Source organism: Episyrphus balteatus, chromosome 1 (assembly GCF_945859705.1).
Source record: "Episyrphus balteatus chromosome 1, idEpiBalt1.1, whole genome shotgun sequence".
NCBI lineage: Eukaryota > Metazoa > Arthropoda > Insecta > Diptera > Syrphidae > Episyrphus > Episyrphus balteatus.
In genome coordinates, this window is record NC_079134.1 from 161,982,509 (window position 1) to 162,002,076 (window position 19,568).

Below are 19,568 nucleotides of genomic sequence, written 5' to 3' on the forward strand. Positions count from 1 at the left end.
CAAATTTTACATGGAACGATTTAATTCTTCGATCTATTTTCTGCCAATTTTTCCCTGAAAAGTTTTTTCACCTCAGCAGCTCCATCATCATTGATTCCCTTAAAATAGGGTAATTCTGACATTCGTTCTATCCAAGCCATAAGCTTTGTATACTTGGTTTCATCTATCACCACAACATCATTAATTGTGGTAACTGTTGTAATACAACACAAATCAGCAATAGTCAATTCATCACCACACAAATAAGGAGTTTCCTTTAAAAAGCTCTCCATTATATCCCAGCATTGCTGGACATAGGCAATCTTTTCAATTGAACAATCAGTTGAGCCATGGTATAAAATAGGCTCATATAGCATTCTACCTCGAGCGAATAGATGACCTGAGTCAAAGTGTAAACGAGCATCAACATTGGCACGTTTAGCCAAATCTTTTGGATACAGGTTATCTTCTTTGCCATATTTGCCAACCAGATACGCACAAATTGCATGACTGTCGTAGATTATGACTCCATTATCATCCAAAGTGGGAATGGTATGTTGGGGATTCATTTTAAGGAACTCTGGTGTAAGATGCTCTTCCTTTTGCAAATCAATTGGACTTTATAGTGAGAAAAATAAAAATTAAATAAATATGGATACTTCATAAGATAATATACTTACACTGATGGTCAACAAAATTGAACTTTTTTTTGCCACAAGAACCGAGATATACTTTTCTAGAGGTTTTTCATGTGCTGAACTCGAATCTGAAGTCAGAAAAATTTGATTGGCCTCCGTTTCTAAAATATTACCGTTATAAAATGTAAAAAACGACATTTTGGCTGTTTTAGAGGTTCTGTTTTTATGTGGGGTAATTCATTAAAAGCAAATTTGTAACAATGATTATAAGTACAGATATTCTTCTTTCAAAAACTGTTTAAATTTTCCCGATATCTCTTTTATTGCTCGAGATATCTTAAGTTTCAGTTAATAAGCCAAAGAGAAACTAAATTTAATCTAAAGTTTAAGTCACTGGTCATACAATTTTTGCCACAAGAACCAAAATATACTTTTTTTAGAGGTTTTTGGGTTGTTGAACTCGAATCCGCAAACCGAAAAATTTTACTAGCCTCCGTTCTTGAAATATAACCGTTATGAAAAAAAACTTTTTTTTGCATTTTATAACGGTAATATTTGAAGAACGGAGGCTAAAAGAATTTTTTTGATTGCTTATTCGAGTTCATCAACCCAAAAACTCTAGAAAAGTATATTTTGGTTCTTGTGGTAAAAAATAGTTTAATTTGGTTGGCTAGTTCTGTTTCTGAGTCAAAGACCGCTATTTAAATTTTTAATATCTCGGGCAGCAAAAGAGATATCGGAAAGAATTAAACATTTTTTGGAAGTATAAAACCAGTTCTTATAGACACCGTTACAAATTTATTCATAACGAGTTACCCCATACAAAAACATAACCTCTAAAACAGCCAAAATGACGTTTTTTGGCATTTTCAAAAACGAGTGCCAATACAATTTTTCTGACTTCATTCGAGTTCAGCACATCAAAAACATATATAAAAGTATATTTTGGTTCTTGTGGCAAAAACCTTGTTGATCAGTGTTATTAAGCCTAGTTTACAGCATGTTTTTGGTTGTTTGTCTTCAAATTGTATTTTATTTGGTTGAGACAAAAAAAAAGTAGTAAAATTTAAAATTTTAATTTAAAATAAATAAATATTTAAATTAAAATAATTTTTAGTTGTTTATTTTATTTTATTTCAACAAATAAAAACTTAGGATTGGAATGTCTTCCAAAACTTGCACATTTTTTTATAAAAAAAAATAAATAATTTGATTTGGCAAATGATAGTATTCGAAGACCTTCAAATCCTGTATTAGGTATTGAGATTTAAACACTTACCGAAATTCTAATTCAATACCAATAGCAGCAGCCGTAAGCATTACAGCTCTTGACGGTGGACTTAATGTAGCATAGTACAAAGCTGGTTTAATCATCTAAAATATTAAGTAGAAATTCATGTTGAATAATTTTATGTATTTAAGGGCCAATTTTTCAATAGTCAGATAAACCTCAGTTAGAGCTTATATCTAGGAATAGAAGTTTTTTTTTATATTGAAATTTATTCTTCTGATAGTCTAACTGACGATTGAAAAATGATTAAGAAAACTTCGAATATAAAAAACAGGAAAACAAAAATAATTATCTCTTTAGATCTTTGCTTATCATTATCACACAGGAAGTTTGAAAGTACAAGATAATTTTGCCATGAAGTCAATAATATTGGAATTATTTATAACTTTTATCAACTCTCATTTTAAATATTTCACAATATTATGATTGCCTGAAATTCTTGTTGTAATAAAATTTTTGTTGTATAAGAGAGGTGCGTGATAATGCGTAAGAATCTGGTATAATTTTATTTTAGAATTTCATAAAAATCACCTTGTTATTTGCTGGTAATGAAAATAACCTCAATGTAATAAAAATTAAACTAAAAGACTAAAACAAATGTAAATTTTAGCTTAAATAATTAATTGAGACAAGAGTGAAGATCGATCTTTACCGTCGAGTGTTAAAAGTAATAATAAATAACAATATGATTTTTGTGTTCTTTTATAGTCAAGTCTTATCATATAAGCCAAATAGAAGAATATAAATGGTTTGGTGGCTTTATACATTTGTATACATTTGTATGTTTGTACATATTTGACTTATTTTTTTTTTTTGTTAAACAGGTGGTAAGAGTTTGTTTACTTAAATAACCTTAATCAAATTAAAGAGAGTTAAGAGAAAAAGATCGAACTTTAATAAATTTTGTATGTACATATAAAGAAATAAAGATACTGTTATAAGAACGTTCGGGTAAGGGGATGGTACAAATCATTTAAATAGGTACTTATAACTTTTTTGACAATTTTTGATCTGTTGGCTAGCATTCGATTTGCATGGTATATACCTAATTCTTTAAGTTTTTATTACTTTGTTTATAGGTCGTTTCAAATCAAAAGTCCCATGGAAAATTGAGCAAAAATAAAAAAAACTCATTCGCTTACTGGAAGGAGCATTTTATAAATAAAGATATTATAGGTCGTTTCAAATCAAAAGTCCTGACTCAGAGTTTATTTTCTCCCTTCCAATAAAATTGAGAACAAATAAACAAAAAACTCAATTTTATTGGCTCATTGCGACAAATCAACTCAAAAATAACAACAAATCATGCTTGTTTGAATGAAAGAAATGCTAGAGAAAAAAATTAGCAAACGAAAAATCTGAATTTGTTTATTAATAATTTCTATGGTGACGACTCCAAAATAATTGAAAAATAAAAATAAGATATTTACTGCCCAATTATACAAATGAAAAGATGTGAATAGAATTTTAAGTTATGAATTGCTATGATATAAACTGGACATTTCTGGTCCATCTTCACCTAGTCCTATAACAATATCTTCGGCAGAGTTATCCCAACTGCCTTCAAATGATAAATAATTAAATAATTGTATGTTTTTTTGTATTGTCCGCGGATATCGAGTGATGCAAGCCCGGGAGACTTGCCTCCGCTTTCTGAGGCTTACCCAGTGAATCTCACAGACGGATCAATTAATTAAAATAGGGATATCAAGAACTGTTCTTCATTATTTTATCGTAATTTTAGAAAAGTTCAGCTGTCTCATAAATGCTTCCTTCCAGTAAGCGAATGAGTTTTTTTTATTTTTGCTCAATTTTCCATGGGACTTTTGATTTGAAACGACCTATACTATGTGTCTCTCGTACTTGCCCTTATAATAAAAAAAAAAAGCTTTTAGGTTTTTTTTTTAATTTCATAACTAATGTAGAAAATCATAAATCTTTTTTATAAATACTTACTTAAACAACGTTTTTAAAGATTTTAATGAAGAAAAGAAAAATATATGCTCTATTGTTCTAGTATGACACTGAACTTTTAATATACAAAATTGAAAATAGTTAGAGCCTTTGAAAAAAAATGCATGTACATACTCTTATGGTTTAAGTTGCTAAGAATATTAAAGTTTTCATAGCGTTCAAAAAACAAAAAAAAATCGATTTAATTTTATTATTAATTTTATAGGTAAGAGGTGCAAGCATTTCATTATAGTTATAATTTCCACAATTCTAAATAGTTACATATAATCTCCAAACTATGTTTGGTTTTTAATTTCTAGTCGCACAGCTCAGTTATGGGGACTTTTCACGAGTCGATTTTTGCCGTGCGGTGAAGCTCCAAAAAAGTGGGGGTGTTTGCGCGATGTGATTGAAAAAAAAGGTGATTTGATTTTTTTTTGTCGGTTATTATGATGAAGTGGCGAGGGGTGTGTTGAAAATCAACAAAGGAGATGGGTTTTTGAAACCCGCCAAAAATTTATTGGATTTTTAAAGTATTGTTTGCGCTTTGAAGTTGGATCAAAACGATTGGAGTTGATTTTATTGTTGGATTTGTTGGTTGAGAGTTGTTTTATGTTTTCTTGAAAATTGAATTGGGTAATTCGATTGAGCTGTTTGATGCTATGACAAGGTTGTCAAATTTGGTGGCGAATTATGGTTAATTTTGTTTAGTGTTATTAAAGAACATATTAATTATAATAATTGGGCCAGTGAGTAAAGAAATTTTATGTTGTAAGAACTTGAACAGTACTGATAATTTTGGAAGTTATAAACTTCAATAAAAATCTATAATTTTTTCCACAATTAACTACAGTAAAACCTGCTAATTGGGACACTCTATAATAATCGGACCACCTCCTATTCGGACCGCACTTAATGCTTTCTCTGCTATTTTTCATACAAATTTCCCTCTATAATCGGGACAACTGCTAATCGAACCATGGACCACCTTTATAACATTCTTTGCTTATTGTTTTACCCGTTTAATTGGACCAAAAGTCAAAAATATGAAACATGTGTGTTCAATGTTCATGTACATATGTACATATGTATCCCATTTTTTTTTTCTTGGCCAATTTTGCAAAGTTACATTTGTTATATGCGGGGATTCCTCAAAATGTTTAATTTTATTTTTCGTTTCTTAGCAAAGGAAACAATTTGACAGTGCAATAGAGTTTTTGAAGTTGATTGTTTTGTGAAATTGATTTGAAAAAGAATGTTAAAGTTAAAAGCCTTTTGAAATTTGTTGGTACCTATATTTGTTGTCATTTTTACGTGGGTTAGAGGTATGAATGAGAGAAAATTTTTTCTAAATGGATCGGTCCGATTAAAAAGGAACCTCTATAAGTGGACCACCTCCTAATCGGACCACTTTTCTTTGGTCCCAAAGGTGGTCCAATTAAACAGGTTTTACTGTAATCAAAATGATGAAACAAACAATTCGGGAATCTGCAAACCAGGCGACTTGTCGCGTTGTCGCTCAGTCGCGTAGTATTACTGTCGCATTGTCGCCTCATCACGGTGTCGCCTTGTCAACGTGTCACTTTGTGACTCTGTAAATTGTAATCAATTTTTTAATTAAGTCAATAGAACTAAATATAAATATTCAATACACTATGACGAGCAAATTTTGCTATAAAAGGGCAACACCACCACGAGATAATTTAGTTCGTCTGTGATCGTCGTCAAGTCAACATCGGAGACCAGCTCCAGGAAATTGGTGAGTATAGAATTAAGGCTTGTTTGGGACACGTTCGGGACATGTCCGGGACACGTCCGTGACATGTCCGGGACATGTCCGGGACACGTCCGGGGCATGTCCGGGACACGTTCGGGGCATGTCCGGGACATGTCCGGGACATGTCTGGGACATGTCCGGGAAATGTCTGGGACATGTCCGGGACATGTCTGGGACATGTCCGGGACATGTCTGGGACATGTCCGGGACATGTCCGGGACACGTCCGGGACATGTCTGGGACATGTCCGGGACATATCCGGGACATGTCCGGGACATATCCGGGACATGTCCGGGACACGTCCGGGGCATGTCCGGGACATGTCCGGGACACGTCCGGGACATGTCCGGGACACGTCCGGGACATGTCTGGGACATGTCCGGGACATGTTCGGGACATGTCCGGGACATGTCCGGGGTCCGGGACATGTCTGGGACACGTCCGGGGCATGTCCGGGACATGTCCGGGACACGTCCGGGACATGCCCCGGACATGACCGGGACATGTCTGGGACACGTCCGGGGCATGTCCGGGACATGTCCGGGACAAGTCCGGAACACGTCCGGGACATGTCCGGGACAAGTCCGGGACACGTCCGGGACATGTCCGGGACACGTCCGGGGCATGTCCGGGACATGTCCGGGACATGTCCGGGACGTCCGGGACATGTCTGGGACACGTCCGGGGCATGTCCGGGACATGTCCGGGACATGTCCGGGACATGTCCGGGACACGTCCGGGACATGTCCGGGACACGTCCGGGACATGTCCGGGACATGTCTGGGACACGTCCGGGACATGTCCGGGACATGTCCGGGACATGTCCGGGACACGTCCGGGACATGTCCGTGACATGTCCGTGACATGTCCGGGACACGCCCGGGACATGTCCGGGACAAGTCCGGGACACGTCCGGGACATGTCCGGGACATGTCCGGGACATGTCCGGGACATATCCGGGACATGTCTGGGACATACCCGGGACACGTCCGGGACATGTCCGGGACATACCCGGGACACGTCCAGGACATGTCCGGGACACGTCCGGGACATGTCCGGGACACGTCCGGGACATGTCCGGGACACGCCCGGGACACGCCCGGGACACGTCCGGGACATGTCCGGGACACGTCCGGGACATGTCCGGGACACGTCCGGGACATGTCCGGGACATACCCGGGACACGTCCGGGACATGTCCGGGACATACCCGGGACACATCCGGGACATGTCCGGGAAACGTCCGGGACATATCCGGGACATGTCCGGGACATATCCGGGACATGTCCCGGACATGTCCGGGACATATCCGGGACATGTCCGGGACACGTCCGGGACATGTCCGGGACATATCCGGGACATGTCCGGGACACGTCCGGGGCATGTCCGGGACGTCCGGGACACGTCTCGGATATGTCTGGGACATGTCCGGACATGTCCGGGACACGTCCGGGACATGTCCGGGACATATCCGGGACATGTCCGGGACATGTCCGGGACACGTCCGGGACACGTCCGGGACATGTCTGGGACATGTCCGGGACATATCCGGGACATGTCCGGGACACGTCCGGGACATGTCCGGGACATATCCGGGACATGTCAGGGACACGTCCGGGGCATGTCCGGGACATGTCCGGGACACGTCCGGGACATGTCCGGGACACGTCCGGGACATGTCCGGGACACGTCCGGGACATGTCCGGGACACGTCCGGGACATGTCTGGGACATGTCCGGGACATATCCGGGACATGTCCGGGACATATCCGGGACATGTCCGGGACATGTCCGGGGTCCGGGACATGTCCGGGGTCCGGGACATGTCTGGGACATGTCCGGGACATGTCCGGGACACGTCCGGGACATGCCCCGGACATGTCCGGGACATGTCTGGGACACGTCCGGGGCATGTCCGATACATGTCCGGGACATGTCCGGGACACGTCCGGGACATGTCCGGAACATGTCCGGGACACGTCCGGGACATGTCCGGAACATGTCCGGGACACGTCCGAGACATGTCCGGGACATGTCCGGGACACGTCCGGGACATGTCCGGGACATATCCGGGACATGTCCGGGCCACGTCCGGGACATGTCCGGGACATATCCGGGACATGTCCGGGACACGTCCGGGACATGTCCGGGACATATCCGGGACATATCCGGGACATGTCCGGGACACGTCCGGGACATGTCCGGGACATATCCGGGACATGTCAGGGACACGTCCGGGGCATGTCCCGGACGTGTCCCGGACGTGTCCCGGACGTGTCCTGGACGTGTCCCAGACATGTCCCGGACACGTCCGGGGCATGTCCGGGACATGTCCGGGACACGTCCGGGACATGTCCGGGACACGTCCGGGACATGTCCGGGACACGTCCGGGACATGTCCGGGACACGTCCGGGACATGTCTGGGACATGTCCGGGACATATCCGGGACATGTCCGGGACATGTCCGGGGTCCGGGACATGTCCGGGGTCCGGGACATGTCTGGGACATGTCCGGGACATGTCCGGGACACGTCCGGGACATGCCCCGGACATGTCCGGGACATGTCTGGGACACGTCCGGGGCATGTCCGATACATGTCCGGGACATGTCCGGGACACGTCCGGGACATGTCCGGAACATGTCCGGGACACGTCCGGGACATGTCCGGAACATGTCCGGGACACGTCCGAGACATGTCCGGGACATGTCCGGGACACGTCCGGGACATGTCCGGGACATATCCGGGACATGTCCGGGACACGTCCGGGACATGTTCGGGACACGTCCGGGACACGTCCGGGACATGTCTGGGACATGTCCGGGACATATCCGGGACATGTCCGGGACATATCCGGGACATGTCCGGGACATGTCCGGGGTCCGGGACATGTCCGGGGTCCGGGACATGTCTGGGACATGTCCGGGACATGTCCCGGACGTGTCCCGGACATGCCCCGGACATGTCAGGGACATGTCTGGGACACGTCCGGGGCATGTCCGATACATGTCCGGGACATGTCCGGGACACGTCCGGGACATGTCCGGAACATGTCCGGGACACGTCCGGGACATGTCCGGAACATGTCCGGGACACGTCCGAGACATGTCCGGGACATGTCCGGGACACGTCCGGGACATGTCCGGGACATATCCGGGACATGTCCGGGACACGTCCGGGACATGTCCGGGACACGTCCGAGACATGTCCGGGACATGTCCGGGACATGTCCGGGACACGTCCGGGACATGTCCGGGACATATCCGGGACATGTCCGGGACACGTCCGGGACATGTCCGGGACATATCCGGGACATGTCCGGGACACGTCCGGGGCATGTCCGGGACGTCCGGGACACGTCCGGGATATGTCTGGGACATGTCCGGGACATATCCGGGACATGTCCGGGACACGTCCGGGGCATGTCCGGGACACGTCCGGGGCATGTCCGGGACACGTCCGGGACACGTCCGGGACACGTCCGGGACATGTCTGGGACATGTCCGGGACATATCCGGGACATGTCCGGGACACGTCCGGGACATGTCCGGGACATGTCCGGGACATATCCGGGACATGTCCGGGACACGTCCGGGGCATGTCCGGGACATGTCCGGGACACGTCCGGGACATGTCCGGGACACGTCCGGGACATGTCCGGGACACGTCCGGGACATGTCCGGGACACGTCCGGGACATGTCCGGGACACGTCCGGGACATGTCCGGGACACGTCCGGGACACGTCCGGGACATGTCTGGGACATGTCCGGGATATATCCGGGACATGTCCGGGACATATCCGGGACATGTCCGGGACATGTCCGGGGTCCGGGACATGTCCGGGGTCCGGGACATGTCTGGGACATGTCCGGGACATGTCCGGGACACGTCCGGGACATGCCCCGGACATGTCCGGGACATGTCTGGGACACGTCCGGGGCATGTCCGATACATGTCCGGGACATGTCCGGGATACTTCCGGGGCATGTCCGGGACATGTCCGGGACATGTCCGGGACATGTCCGGGACGTCCGGGACATGTCTGGGACACGTCCGGGGCATGTCCGGGACACGTCCGGGACATGTCCGGGACATGTCCGGGACACGTCCGAGACATGTCTGGAACATGTCCGGGACACGTCCGGGACATGTCCGGGACACGTCCGGGACATGTCCGGGACACGTCCGGGACATGTCCGGGACACGTTCGGGACTCGTACGGGACACGTCTGGGACATGTCCGGGACACGTTCGGCACACGTACGGGACACGTACGGGACACGTCCGGGACATGTCCGGGACACGTCCGGGACATGTCCGGGACACGTCCGGGACATGTCCGGGACACGTCCGGAACATGTCCGGGACATGTCCGGGACATATCGGGGACATGTCCGGGACATATCGGGGACACGTCCGGGACATGTCCGGGACACGTCCGGGTCATGTACGGGACACGTCCGGGACATGTCCGGGACACGTCCGGGACATGTTCGGGACATATCCAGGACATGTCCGGGACACGTCCGGGACACTTCCGGGACATGTCCGGGACACAAAAAGAATAATCACAGACCTAGTGAATAGCATTTTGTAGTAAGCTCCATGGTAAAATTAAGACACACAAAAAAAAACCATCTATATAAGTTACGTGATAATTTTATATAATTTTCAAAAGGAAAACAAAAAAAAGAAAAAAATACAAAAATTATATAGTTTTTAAACATTATAAACTAGATACATAATATTATACAATAATATTATTTTTTATTTCTTCGATTTATTTTCGGCTAATTTTTCTTTAAAGAGTTTCTTCAACTCTTCAGCTCCTTCCTCATTGACACTCTTATAGTAGGGTAGCTCTGAAATTCGTTCCATCCAAGCTGTTAGTTTTGGATATTTGGTTTCATTGATTGGAGCAACTTCATTTACTGAAGTAATTGTTGCAATACAGCACAAATCAGCAATAGTCAATTCATCACCACACAAATACGGGCTTTCCTTTAAGAAATTTTCCAAAATATCCCAACATTTTTGAATGTAGGCAATTTTATCAATTGAACAATCAGTTGATCCGTAGTATAAAATAGGCTCATATAGCATTCTTAATCGAGCAAATAAATGACCTGAGTCCAAGTGTAAGCGAGCATCAACATTAGCACGTTTAACCAAATCTTTTGGATACAGATTATCTTCTTTGCCATATTTGCCAACCAAATATGCACAGATTGCATGACTGTCGTAGATTATGACTCCATCATCATCCAAAGTAGGAATGGTGTGTTGGGGATTCATTTTGACGAACTCTGGTGTAAGATGCTCTCCTTTAAGCAAATTGATTGGACTAATTTTTGAAAGGAAAAAAAAAACGGTTATTTTATATGCTGTTCAATTTTAAGTAATTATTTATTATACCGCAATTCTAATTCAACACCTATAGCGGCAGCCGTAAGCATTACAGCTCTTGATGGAGGGCTAAGTGTAGCATAGTACAAAGCTGGTTTACCCATCTGAAAGAATAAATATAAATTTGAAACAATCAGCATAATTTCATTTCATCGCGAATCTAAAGTTAATTAGACTAAAAATTTACTGAAAATGTTTGAAAAGTTGTAACGGCTTATTTTTTACATCGGAAACCCCGTAAAAACGGAAAGACTTATGAATTCGTTTTCAGAATTCTTGTAACTATAGGCTTATTTAATATATATTTAGAGAGATTTTTATGTTGGATAGCCGTGGGTCCCGTATCATTATTAAGGCCTTAGAAAAATTAAATGTATGGCGCCCCCTGAAAAATTAATATACAGATATGTACAAAGACTACTCCAGGAAATAATTTTGAAGGCTTTTCCAAAAGAGGGCCCCGAAACATAAATAAAGTGTTTAGAGTTTCTGTTGGGCAGGCAACAGAACCAAAGAGAAGTCGGTGAAAATCAATGTCGGTGAAAATCAATGTCGGTTAATTAGTTGAATGCAGTCTCAAGGCTGGTAAGATCAAAGGATTATTCCAAGCATTCAAAGAACACAACATAGGAAACGGTCTTGAACACCCTAGAATTAAGTTGTCGCTAGAAATATAATATAGGGACGGTGAAGAGATTTGATGTGTTTAAAGTAAAGCAAATGCCTAAAAATAACTAAGTTGGCATTTCTTCGCTTATGTGATGGATTCATAGATAGAGGAAAGCAAGTAGATAGGTATGTTGTCAGTTTTTGAAATCGACAGTTTTGTAGGTAGTCTAACCGTGAGTTCAAAGGATATTAACCAATCAATGATTATTATTTAAAAATCTGACCCATTTTTAGTCGAATCAATTGTACAATGAATTTATGATGTTTATATGCAGATTGTACAACCCCCATTTTTTTTCTCATTCGTTGGATAATTGGCTGAATATAATAACGCTGATTTTTCGAACTCGTGAAATTCACCTTCTTGACACCATCTTGTTTTCATTAAATATCTCGATTCTCGACTATTCATCCTAGGTAAAAGTTGGTAGTACAATAATGTAGTGCATCTCTTACGTTATAATAATAATACTTTTTCGATATTCTGAATAATAAAAAAGTTACAGGTCAAAAAAGAAAAAAAAATAATTTATCAAAATTAAAAAAAAAAAACGTCCGAGAAAATATTGTTCATCGCAAAATTCCCTACAACTCTGTTGTACAACTTTTTTCTGTATTGTTATGTTAAACAAATTTAACCTAGAATTAATAAAAATCGAGATACACTGAACCAAATCCTTACGTAAATACAACGAAAAAATTCGTTGAGCCAACGAAAATTTAATTAATTTTCAGCCAATGAAAAATTTTATTGGCTCAACGAAATGGCTTTCATACGTTAATGAAGAACTTCATCAATCAACGAAAACTGTAGTAGTCTAAGAGCCCACAGCAAATTTTGTGAGTGGAGGTATAACCAAAATGTGAGTATGCAGTTTTGTAGCCTTATGCATTCTAATAACGAATTCAAAAGTCTGGCAGCTTTAAATCGCGGCTTCATATGGCTTCCGAGGGGTTAAATATTGCGAGTTTTCCAATTAATGTGAGTTGGCTAAATTAACACAAAATCACATTCTGAATATAAGGACTGATGCTCTGTCAATTCCCCTAGCCCTGAAGACATCAATCTTGACGATGCGATAAATAGAACTCAAGATATAAGCTGTTTAAACGGCTATGTTTTGGAGACTTTCCTGTTTAATTTTTTGTTTGTTATTTTGAATTTAGAACTCTCCAAAAATTGAGCCCTTATGGTTAGTTTAAAAAGCTTATATTTTGAGTTCTATACATCGCATTGTCAAGATTGATGTCTTCAGAGTTCTATACATCGCATTGTCAAGATTGATGTCTTCAGAGTTAGGGGAAATGACAGAGTATCAGTCCTTATATTCAGAATGTGATTTTGTGTTAATTTAGCCAACTCACATTAATTAGAAAACTCGCGATATTTAACCCCTCGGAAACCATATAAAGCCGCGATTTAAAGCTGCCAGACTTTTGAATTCGTTATAAGAATGCATAAAGCTATAAAACTGCATACTCACATTTTGGTTATACCTCCACTCCCAAAATTTGCTGTGGGCTCTCGGTCTATTGTATTAATTATTTTTTTTTAGTAGATTAAAGTATTTATTTATTGGACTTGTTAAATTATTAATTTACAGTCCAAACCAAAAATTGGCGTTTCGACAAGGTTGAGCTCACTTAAGTCAACTGATGAGTCCGACTTATCGTGAGACACCTTGTCAATACGCAAATATTTTTTATATTCAGCTCAACTTACATAGATTTTTAAACAAAAACCTAATGTGAACTATATAAAACAAGATTAAATTTTTAATCATTAAAACAGAAATGCACCCAAGTCTACGTTTTTTTTTTGTAAGGCCACGATTTTTTTTCGTTAACTGATGTATTTTTTCATACGCCAATGTAATATTTCATTAGTACCTATATGAAGAATTTTCATAAGCTTATGAAGATTTTCGTAAGTTAATGTTGAATTTCATAAGTTAATGAATTTTTTCGTTACTTAATTAAAACTTTGATAAAGTAAGGAAAAAATTCTTATTTTTATTCTTTAAAATGAGTATGAAATTTTTCGTTAATTGATGAATCTTTTCATTGAATTGGATTTTTTGGCACTAAAAAGGGAAAAAAAGTGTATCATTAATTGATGAAGGTTTTCATATTACGAAAAATTACATATTTTCGTTGAGCCAACGAAAGTTTCGTTGGGCCAACGAAAATGTAGTGTATGAAACGATTTTCGTAATTTTACGAAATTTATTATTTTCAGTGTACATATTAAATAAAAACAAAAATCCATTATTGCGGCCAAAAGGTGAATTTCACGAGTGCGATCAGGGTTATAATATTCAGCCAACTCTCTATGGAATAAAACAAAAAAAAAACGGTGGCGGTACAAACTACTGGCTCAAATATCACAGCGACAGCACATATTATCACATATGACAACTCATCATAAGTAGCCCATAATAAGACAGGTCATCACAAGTGTTTCGATTGGAACAAATATTTTTTCATTAGAAACATTCTCTGACGATTTTTTTTTATTTTCCTTAAAAATTGTTTTTTTTGATGAAGTGTTCCCTTTGATGAACTGTCATTTGATGGGCTCAGTCCATGATTACTTGAGTTTAAACCATTTTTAGTATCTTTAGAATTTGTTAACAGGTTTTCCTAATATTATGATATTTTAAAAAAAATATTTTTCACTATCGTTTTTTGTCACCCTGTGCACCTTATCATCTGAGCATGGGAAAAAAACAAACAACAACAAATAAATACAAGTATGTGCTGTGGCATATGTATTTAAAACATACGACTTATACACATACGAACGCGTTGAGATTTTTTTTTTTGTTATTATTATTTTTTTTTAGTTTGCACTTAATTGGCTTTTACAATACAATAGATATGAGTATTAGGTACCAATATGAGGTCTAACTAAAAAAAAACACGCAAAATGCTTCATATTTTACAACTACGCGATAAGTTAGTCATATTTTCACAAGTAGTGTAGATATTCTAGAAACAGAGTCTTATGCAAATGTAATTATAATATCAGCTTCCGTTTTGGGTTATCTAATTCCCAAAAAAAAGAAAGACAAAACAATAAATTACTTAATTCACAGCCGGCACTTTTCATTTTTATCTTTTGTTTGTAATCAAACAATGACGTCATTTGGACCAGAGATTTTGAAGGTAAGGGAAATTTCCATTGATTAACAACAAAAATAATTGAAACTATATAGAAATATAGTTTCATATTTTTTTCTTCAATAAATTTTCAACTTAATGCAAATTAGCATTTTGTCTTTTAAACCAACCTTAGTTTCTGATAAAACCTGTGTTTAAAAAACAAGATCAAAACAAACGATCGAAAATCTACGTCGAACACAAGTGAACTACAGCGATCAACTGATTCAGGGGAGCGCAACGACTTTTTGTCTGTTCCGTGAATCGTCGTTCGTCGAGTATCTATGAATTCTGAATTTGTTGATGTATGCGTTTATATGAATTGTATATAACAACAACAAATTATATTAATACGACAGGTTTTGATAAATGTTTGCATTTCTAATCTAAAAGCACTTGTGCCGTTGTTAATTAAAAGCTCTTTTCTTACAACAACAACAATACTTGAGCATTTGTTATTTGGTTGTTTAGATTTTTTTTTTAATCTGCACAAGTGCTTATTTGTCTCAATACATTTACAAAACTTTGTTAACAGGTTGGGCTAAAAGTCATAAACTGAAATTAAACTTTTTTTTAAATTTTATTTTCGACATAAAGCGGATGGCGGCTTTTGAGTAGGTACTTTCAATTTCTTATCTAAATCTAAACTTTGGTCATAAAATTGTCAAGTCATTCCTATATGAAATCAAAAAATGTGATGTGTCGCATGATTTTGAATTTTAATAACAAAATTGAGAACACTCTATAAAGAACCAAAAATGCAAATTTTGTTTCTATAGGTAGTACAACTTTACCTAATAAAAACCCATGTGGTTCCAAAAATATTAAATTTGATATTTTTAGTATAGGTAGGTAGTAGGTATACTTAACTTACAGTCTGGATCTGGATCATTAATCAAATCAAATCATGCTCATTGAGTTTCATTCTGTTATTTTCAGTTTTTTAGGAAATATGATATTTTTAAGTACATAGTAAATACTTATGTATAACAGTAGCATCGTTTTTAAAATTATTTAAGAAAAAAAAGTTAATAGTCTAATTTGATATCTGGGTTACTAAAAACAAAAATAATATTAATTTTCCTGTTTTCCCAACAAAGGGTTTTCGAGATAAGATCAAAAAACCATGTTTTTTTTTATATTATCTCGAAAACCCTTTGTTGGGAAAACAGGAAAAAAGTTAATAGTCTAATTTGATATCTGGGTTATAGCCCAGTCATTTTAGTCATTTTTACGCCCAATCTGCGGAAAAATTCCTACTGGGCTGAATTTTGGTATACAGCTTAATGACGGCTTTGTTATGAAGATGTGAAAAATAGACATTGATATCGTGTCCGCGTTAAGAGTTATAGGGGCCAAAAGGTCACGAAAAGTTTTTCGCAAATATCTCCCGACCTATTGATCGGAGGTCATCATCAGATTTTATATACAAATTGATGGTCGTGAAATTATCTACAACATATGTCCAGCACATTTTTCTGTAAGATGAACCGTTTCGCGAGTAGAGCGCAGAGAAGGTGACTAGATTGCACTCACATACGAAAAAATACATATTTTTGGTTTATTTTGCTCGATTTTTGAGGTTTTTATCGAAGTAGCTTAATTTTTTTTAGTTTTATTCAGTTATCTTATTACGTAAATACGGATTAACTAAAAAAAAATAAAAATGTACACATTGGGATAAAAAATATTATGCAAAAGGGTGAACCCCGTTTTTTGGAAATGTTGTATGTTTCCCTTTATTGTACAATAAGTGCCTTCATTATTAAGAACACACTTTTTAAACATGGTTCAATTTTAGTTTTGAGCTTGTTATCAATTTTCCAAACATGAATTCCATAGAAAATGTCGTTTGGAGATTCTCAAGAGAAAAGTTGCAGAATACCTTATAACAGTACAAAATTAGCTGCTGAAAAAGCTTAATGGTAATTTAAGGTTTATACCAAGCTCAAAACTAAAATTGAACCATGTTTAACCATGATTATGAAAGTGGTCTAAGTCACTTTTTACATTGTTTAAAGAAAAACGTACATAATAATTTTCCTATAACGATTTAGTTATATGTATTTCTTTTATTAAATCACTAGAGGAGCAATAAAGAAATTTATTTACTGTAATTTTGCTTTTAAATAAACCCTACCCCTTAAATAATAATTATTTTAAGGCTAGATTTGAGGCCATTTTTAGGAGTGACTTAGTCCACTTTCATAATTAAGGGCACATATGTATGTTGGTACTAGCGGATAAACTAATAAATTGGATTCACAAAACAATATAATTCTACTCGAGGGGGCAATTTACCTTGTTAGATCATTTTATGGTCTTTTCCTCTAAATTTTCCATAAGATATCCTTATCTTTTCTTAAAATAAAACAATTGATAAACAAAATTTTGTCAATATTGTCAATATACCTATGTTCGTAAGATAACGGAAAACTTTATTTAATTAATCTATGATTTTGTTTTCTCGTCCAGATTCACAAAATCTTACTTAAAAGTTTTGCAAAAAACATTTATGTATCACTTTTTATTACAAAAAAAAAATGCATGACCGGGTCGTACTCAAAATTACATTGTGTAACACTCAAAAAATACTCGGAGGCTTGAATATAGGGTAGAATTGCCTATCCATCCATAATCCAGATTTTGGGGCATATTGAAAAAAAAAAAAATTACATAACATACCTACATTATGTAAAAATAATTTTTTTCTGAATTTTTGTATCTTTGTTAAAATAAATCTGTACATAAAAAAATTGAACTCGGAATTGGAAAAAACTGGAAAATAAAAATAATTGACATTTTAAAAACAAATCTTTATCTTTATTTTAGCAAAAAAAATATACATGTTTTGTCATTACAAAATGGCTGAATTGCACAATTTACATAGATATGGTTCTATCCTACCTTACTAATGTTAATTTATATACATTTTTTGAAGTGAAAAATAGATTATTATAGTCGAAGAAAAAATGTATGAATTTAAAAAAAATAACACCAGAATAACTTTTTTGAAAATTGTAACTTTTCTCTATCTTATATATTTTTTGACACAAAACTAATACAAAATTCCTGTGGCTTGCATCACATAACGTACGCCGAAAAGTCGAAACCAGACTCGTTTCGCTTCAACTGCATACTAAAATTAAAGCCTAAATTTGCTATTATTTTAAACAGTGAACAAATAAAAACAGTAGGTATACAATTTTTTTTAGAATCTGGCAACCGACTCTCCTAAATTGTACGCTGAAAAGGTTCTACAAGAATGTGGAATGTTGCTAAAATTAATGTAAACAAAATAAATAATACAAATTACGTATACGTCACAGTATCCCACTTAGAATCTATAAAATCCTACGAGTGGATGCAAAGGAATTAAAAAAAAGTAAAAAAAAAGAAATTGCCTCCTGTGAGGATTGAACTCACGACCCCTGGTTTACAAGACCAGTGCTCTGCCACTGAGCTAAAGAGGCTACATGGAAACTTGTGTTTAATAGACAACAAGAATCTGGTAGTAAAAAGTAACCAGAACTTCTATCCTTCCAGATTTAAATACATTTTTTTTTTGTTTAATTTTATAGATCGTGAAACAGTAGATAGAAGGGCTTGAAAAAGTAGCTCAGTGGAAATAGAAAAATTGAGTAATCAATGTCAAAAGTAATTGTAAAAAGTGTAGATATTAGGGTGTCCCTTATATTGAACATTGCTGAATTTTAATGCACGTACGGGCTTAAAAGTTTAGAAATAAATACAAAAAAATATTCTCCAAGTTATCTTTATGCTAACCCGATGCGACTTTGTTTTTAATGTTGTCTTACAAAATATCGATAAATTACAGGGAGTTTTGAAGTGGTTTTTTAAAAAATTCCGTAAAACTGTAATAATTGATAGAAAATTTTGAAAATTTGCAGATATTATATGAGCGCTATAAAGAGTGTAGGTACGAAATTTTTTTAAACAGTGCTGAGTAGGATGGGTCAAAAAAATCTAAATTCATTTTTTTGGTTTTGTACTTCGAAAAATCGATTGCTAGACACCTGTAGAATATACACACCAAATATGAACTCTTTATATTAATAGGAAGGTCCTCCGCTTCGCAATTTTATATTTTTACATCAAGCTTCTACTTAAAAAAAAATCATTTTTTTATTAATTGACTTTTTAGCAAATTTCTTTACATATTCTTGTAGGAAACATATTGCTCCACAAAAAAGGTCTTGTTAACTTTTTTCATTAATCTAACCATTCAAATTTTTAAAAGTAAAAAATGTTTTTATAACTTTTTTTAACTTTGACCTAGAATATCTTTAGAATGGTTAGATTAGAAAAAAGTTCCCTGCAATTTAATAAGTTGAATACATATTACTTTGAGCTTCATTAAAGCTTCTCCTTTGACTCCAGTTATTCGAATTCAAAAAATCTCCTTGAAGCGTTTCCATCATTAGTATTTCCAAACCATTGTTTACCCACAAAAAGTCCAAGCTCATCGCGAAAACGCCTTTGGATTTCTTGTTTGGACTTTTTTCTATTTTAGAACCAGAAGAAATCTACAATCGAATTATTGGCTGGTTGGTGCTCCGTATAAGTTACCTATCTATAGAAAAAAATTGAATAAATAAAACACCAAGCTTTAATGTTATCTTATTGAATAAAAAATAAACTTTATTCTTTACAGCAAATGTATAGACTTCTTA

General features: G+C 38.2%; 2 protein-coding genes and 1 non-coding gene across 3 annotated transcripts; all 3 read right to left on the bottom strand.

The window, feature by feature from the left end:
• Nucleotides 1-20: 20 nt before the first annotated feature.
• On the bottom strand, nt 21-2,561 carry LOC129911721 (glutathione S-transferase 1-like). The gene is made up of 3 exons (XM_055989597.1): nt 2,440-2,561; nt 1,897-1,991; nt 21-597 (listed from the first exon to the last, which is right to left on the bottom strand). The coding sequence occupies exons 2-3, from the start codon at nt 1,989-1,991 to the stop codon at nt 21-23; spliced, it is 672 nt and encodes a 223-aa protein (XP_055845572.1). The 5' UTR covers nt 2,440-2,561.
• Nucleotides 2,562-10,280: 7,719 nt separating this feature from the next.
• On the bottom strand, nt 10,281-15,155 carry LOC129905910 (glutathione S-transferase 1-like). Its single transcript, XM_055981540.1, has 3 exons — nt 15,006-15,155; nt 11,053-11,147; nt 10,281-10,981 (listed from the first exon to the last, which is right to left on the bottom strand). Exons 2-3 carry the CDS (start codon nt 11,145-11,147, stop codon nt 10,405-10,407), a joined length of 672 nt encoding a protein of 223 aa, XP_055837515.1. The 5' UTR covers nt 15,006-15,155; the 3' UTR covers nt 10,281-10,404.
• A 3,120-nt stretch (nt 15,156-18,275) lies between these two features.
• Trnat-ugu (transfer RNA threonine (anticodon UGU)) lies at nt 18,276-18,347 on the bottom strand. Its single transcript has one exon. It is a non-coding gene; the product is annotated as a tRNA-Thr (tRNA).
• Between the last annotated feature and the right edge of the window lie 1,221 nt (nt 18,348-19,568).

Bases quoted from the DNA above. Each gene is read 5' to 3' on its own strand.
- LOC129911721 (XM_055989597.1), bottom strand. From the start codon at position 1,991: ATGATTAAACCAGCTTTGTACTATGCTACATTAAGTCCACCGTCAAGA. The intron at 598-1,896 runs GTAAGTGTTTAA...CTCACTATAAAG, and splicing joins GGTATTGAATTAGAATTTCG to TCCAATTGATTTGCAAAAGG.
- LOC129905910 (XM_055981540.1), bottom strand. From the start codon at position 11,147: ATGGGTAAACCAGCTTTGTACTATGCTACACTTAGCCCTCCATCAAGA. The intron at 10,982-11,052 runs GTATAATAAATA...TTCAAAAATTAG, and splicing joins GGTGTTGAATTAGAATTGCG to TCCAATCAATTTGCTTAAAG.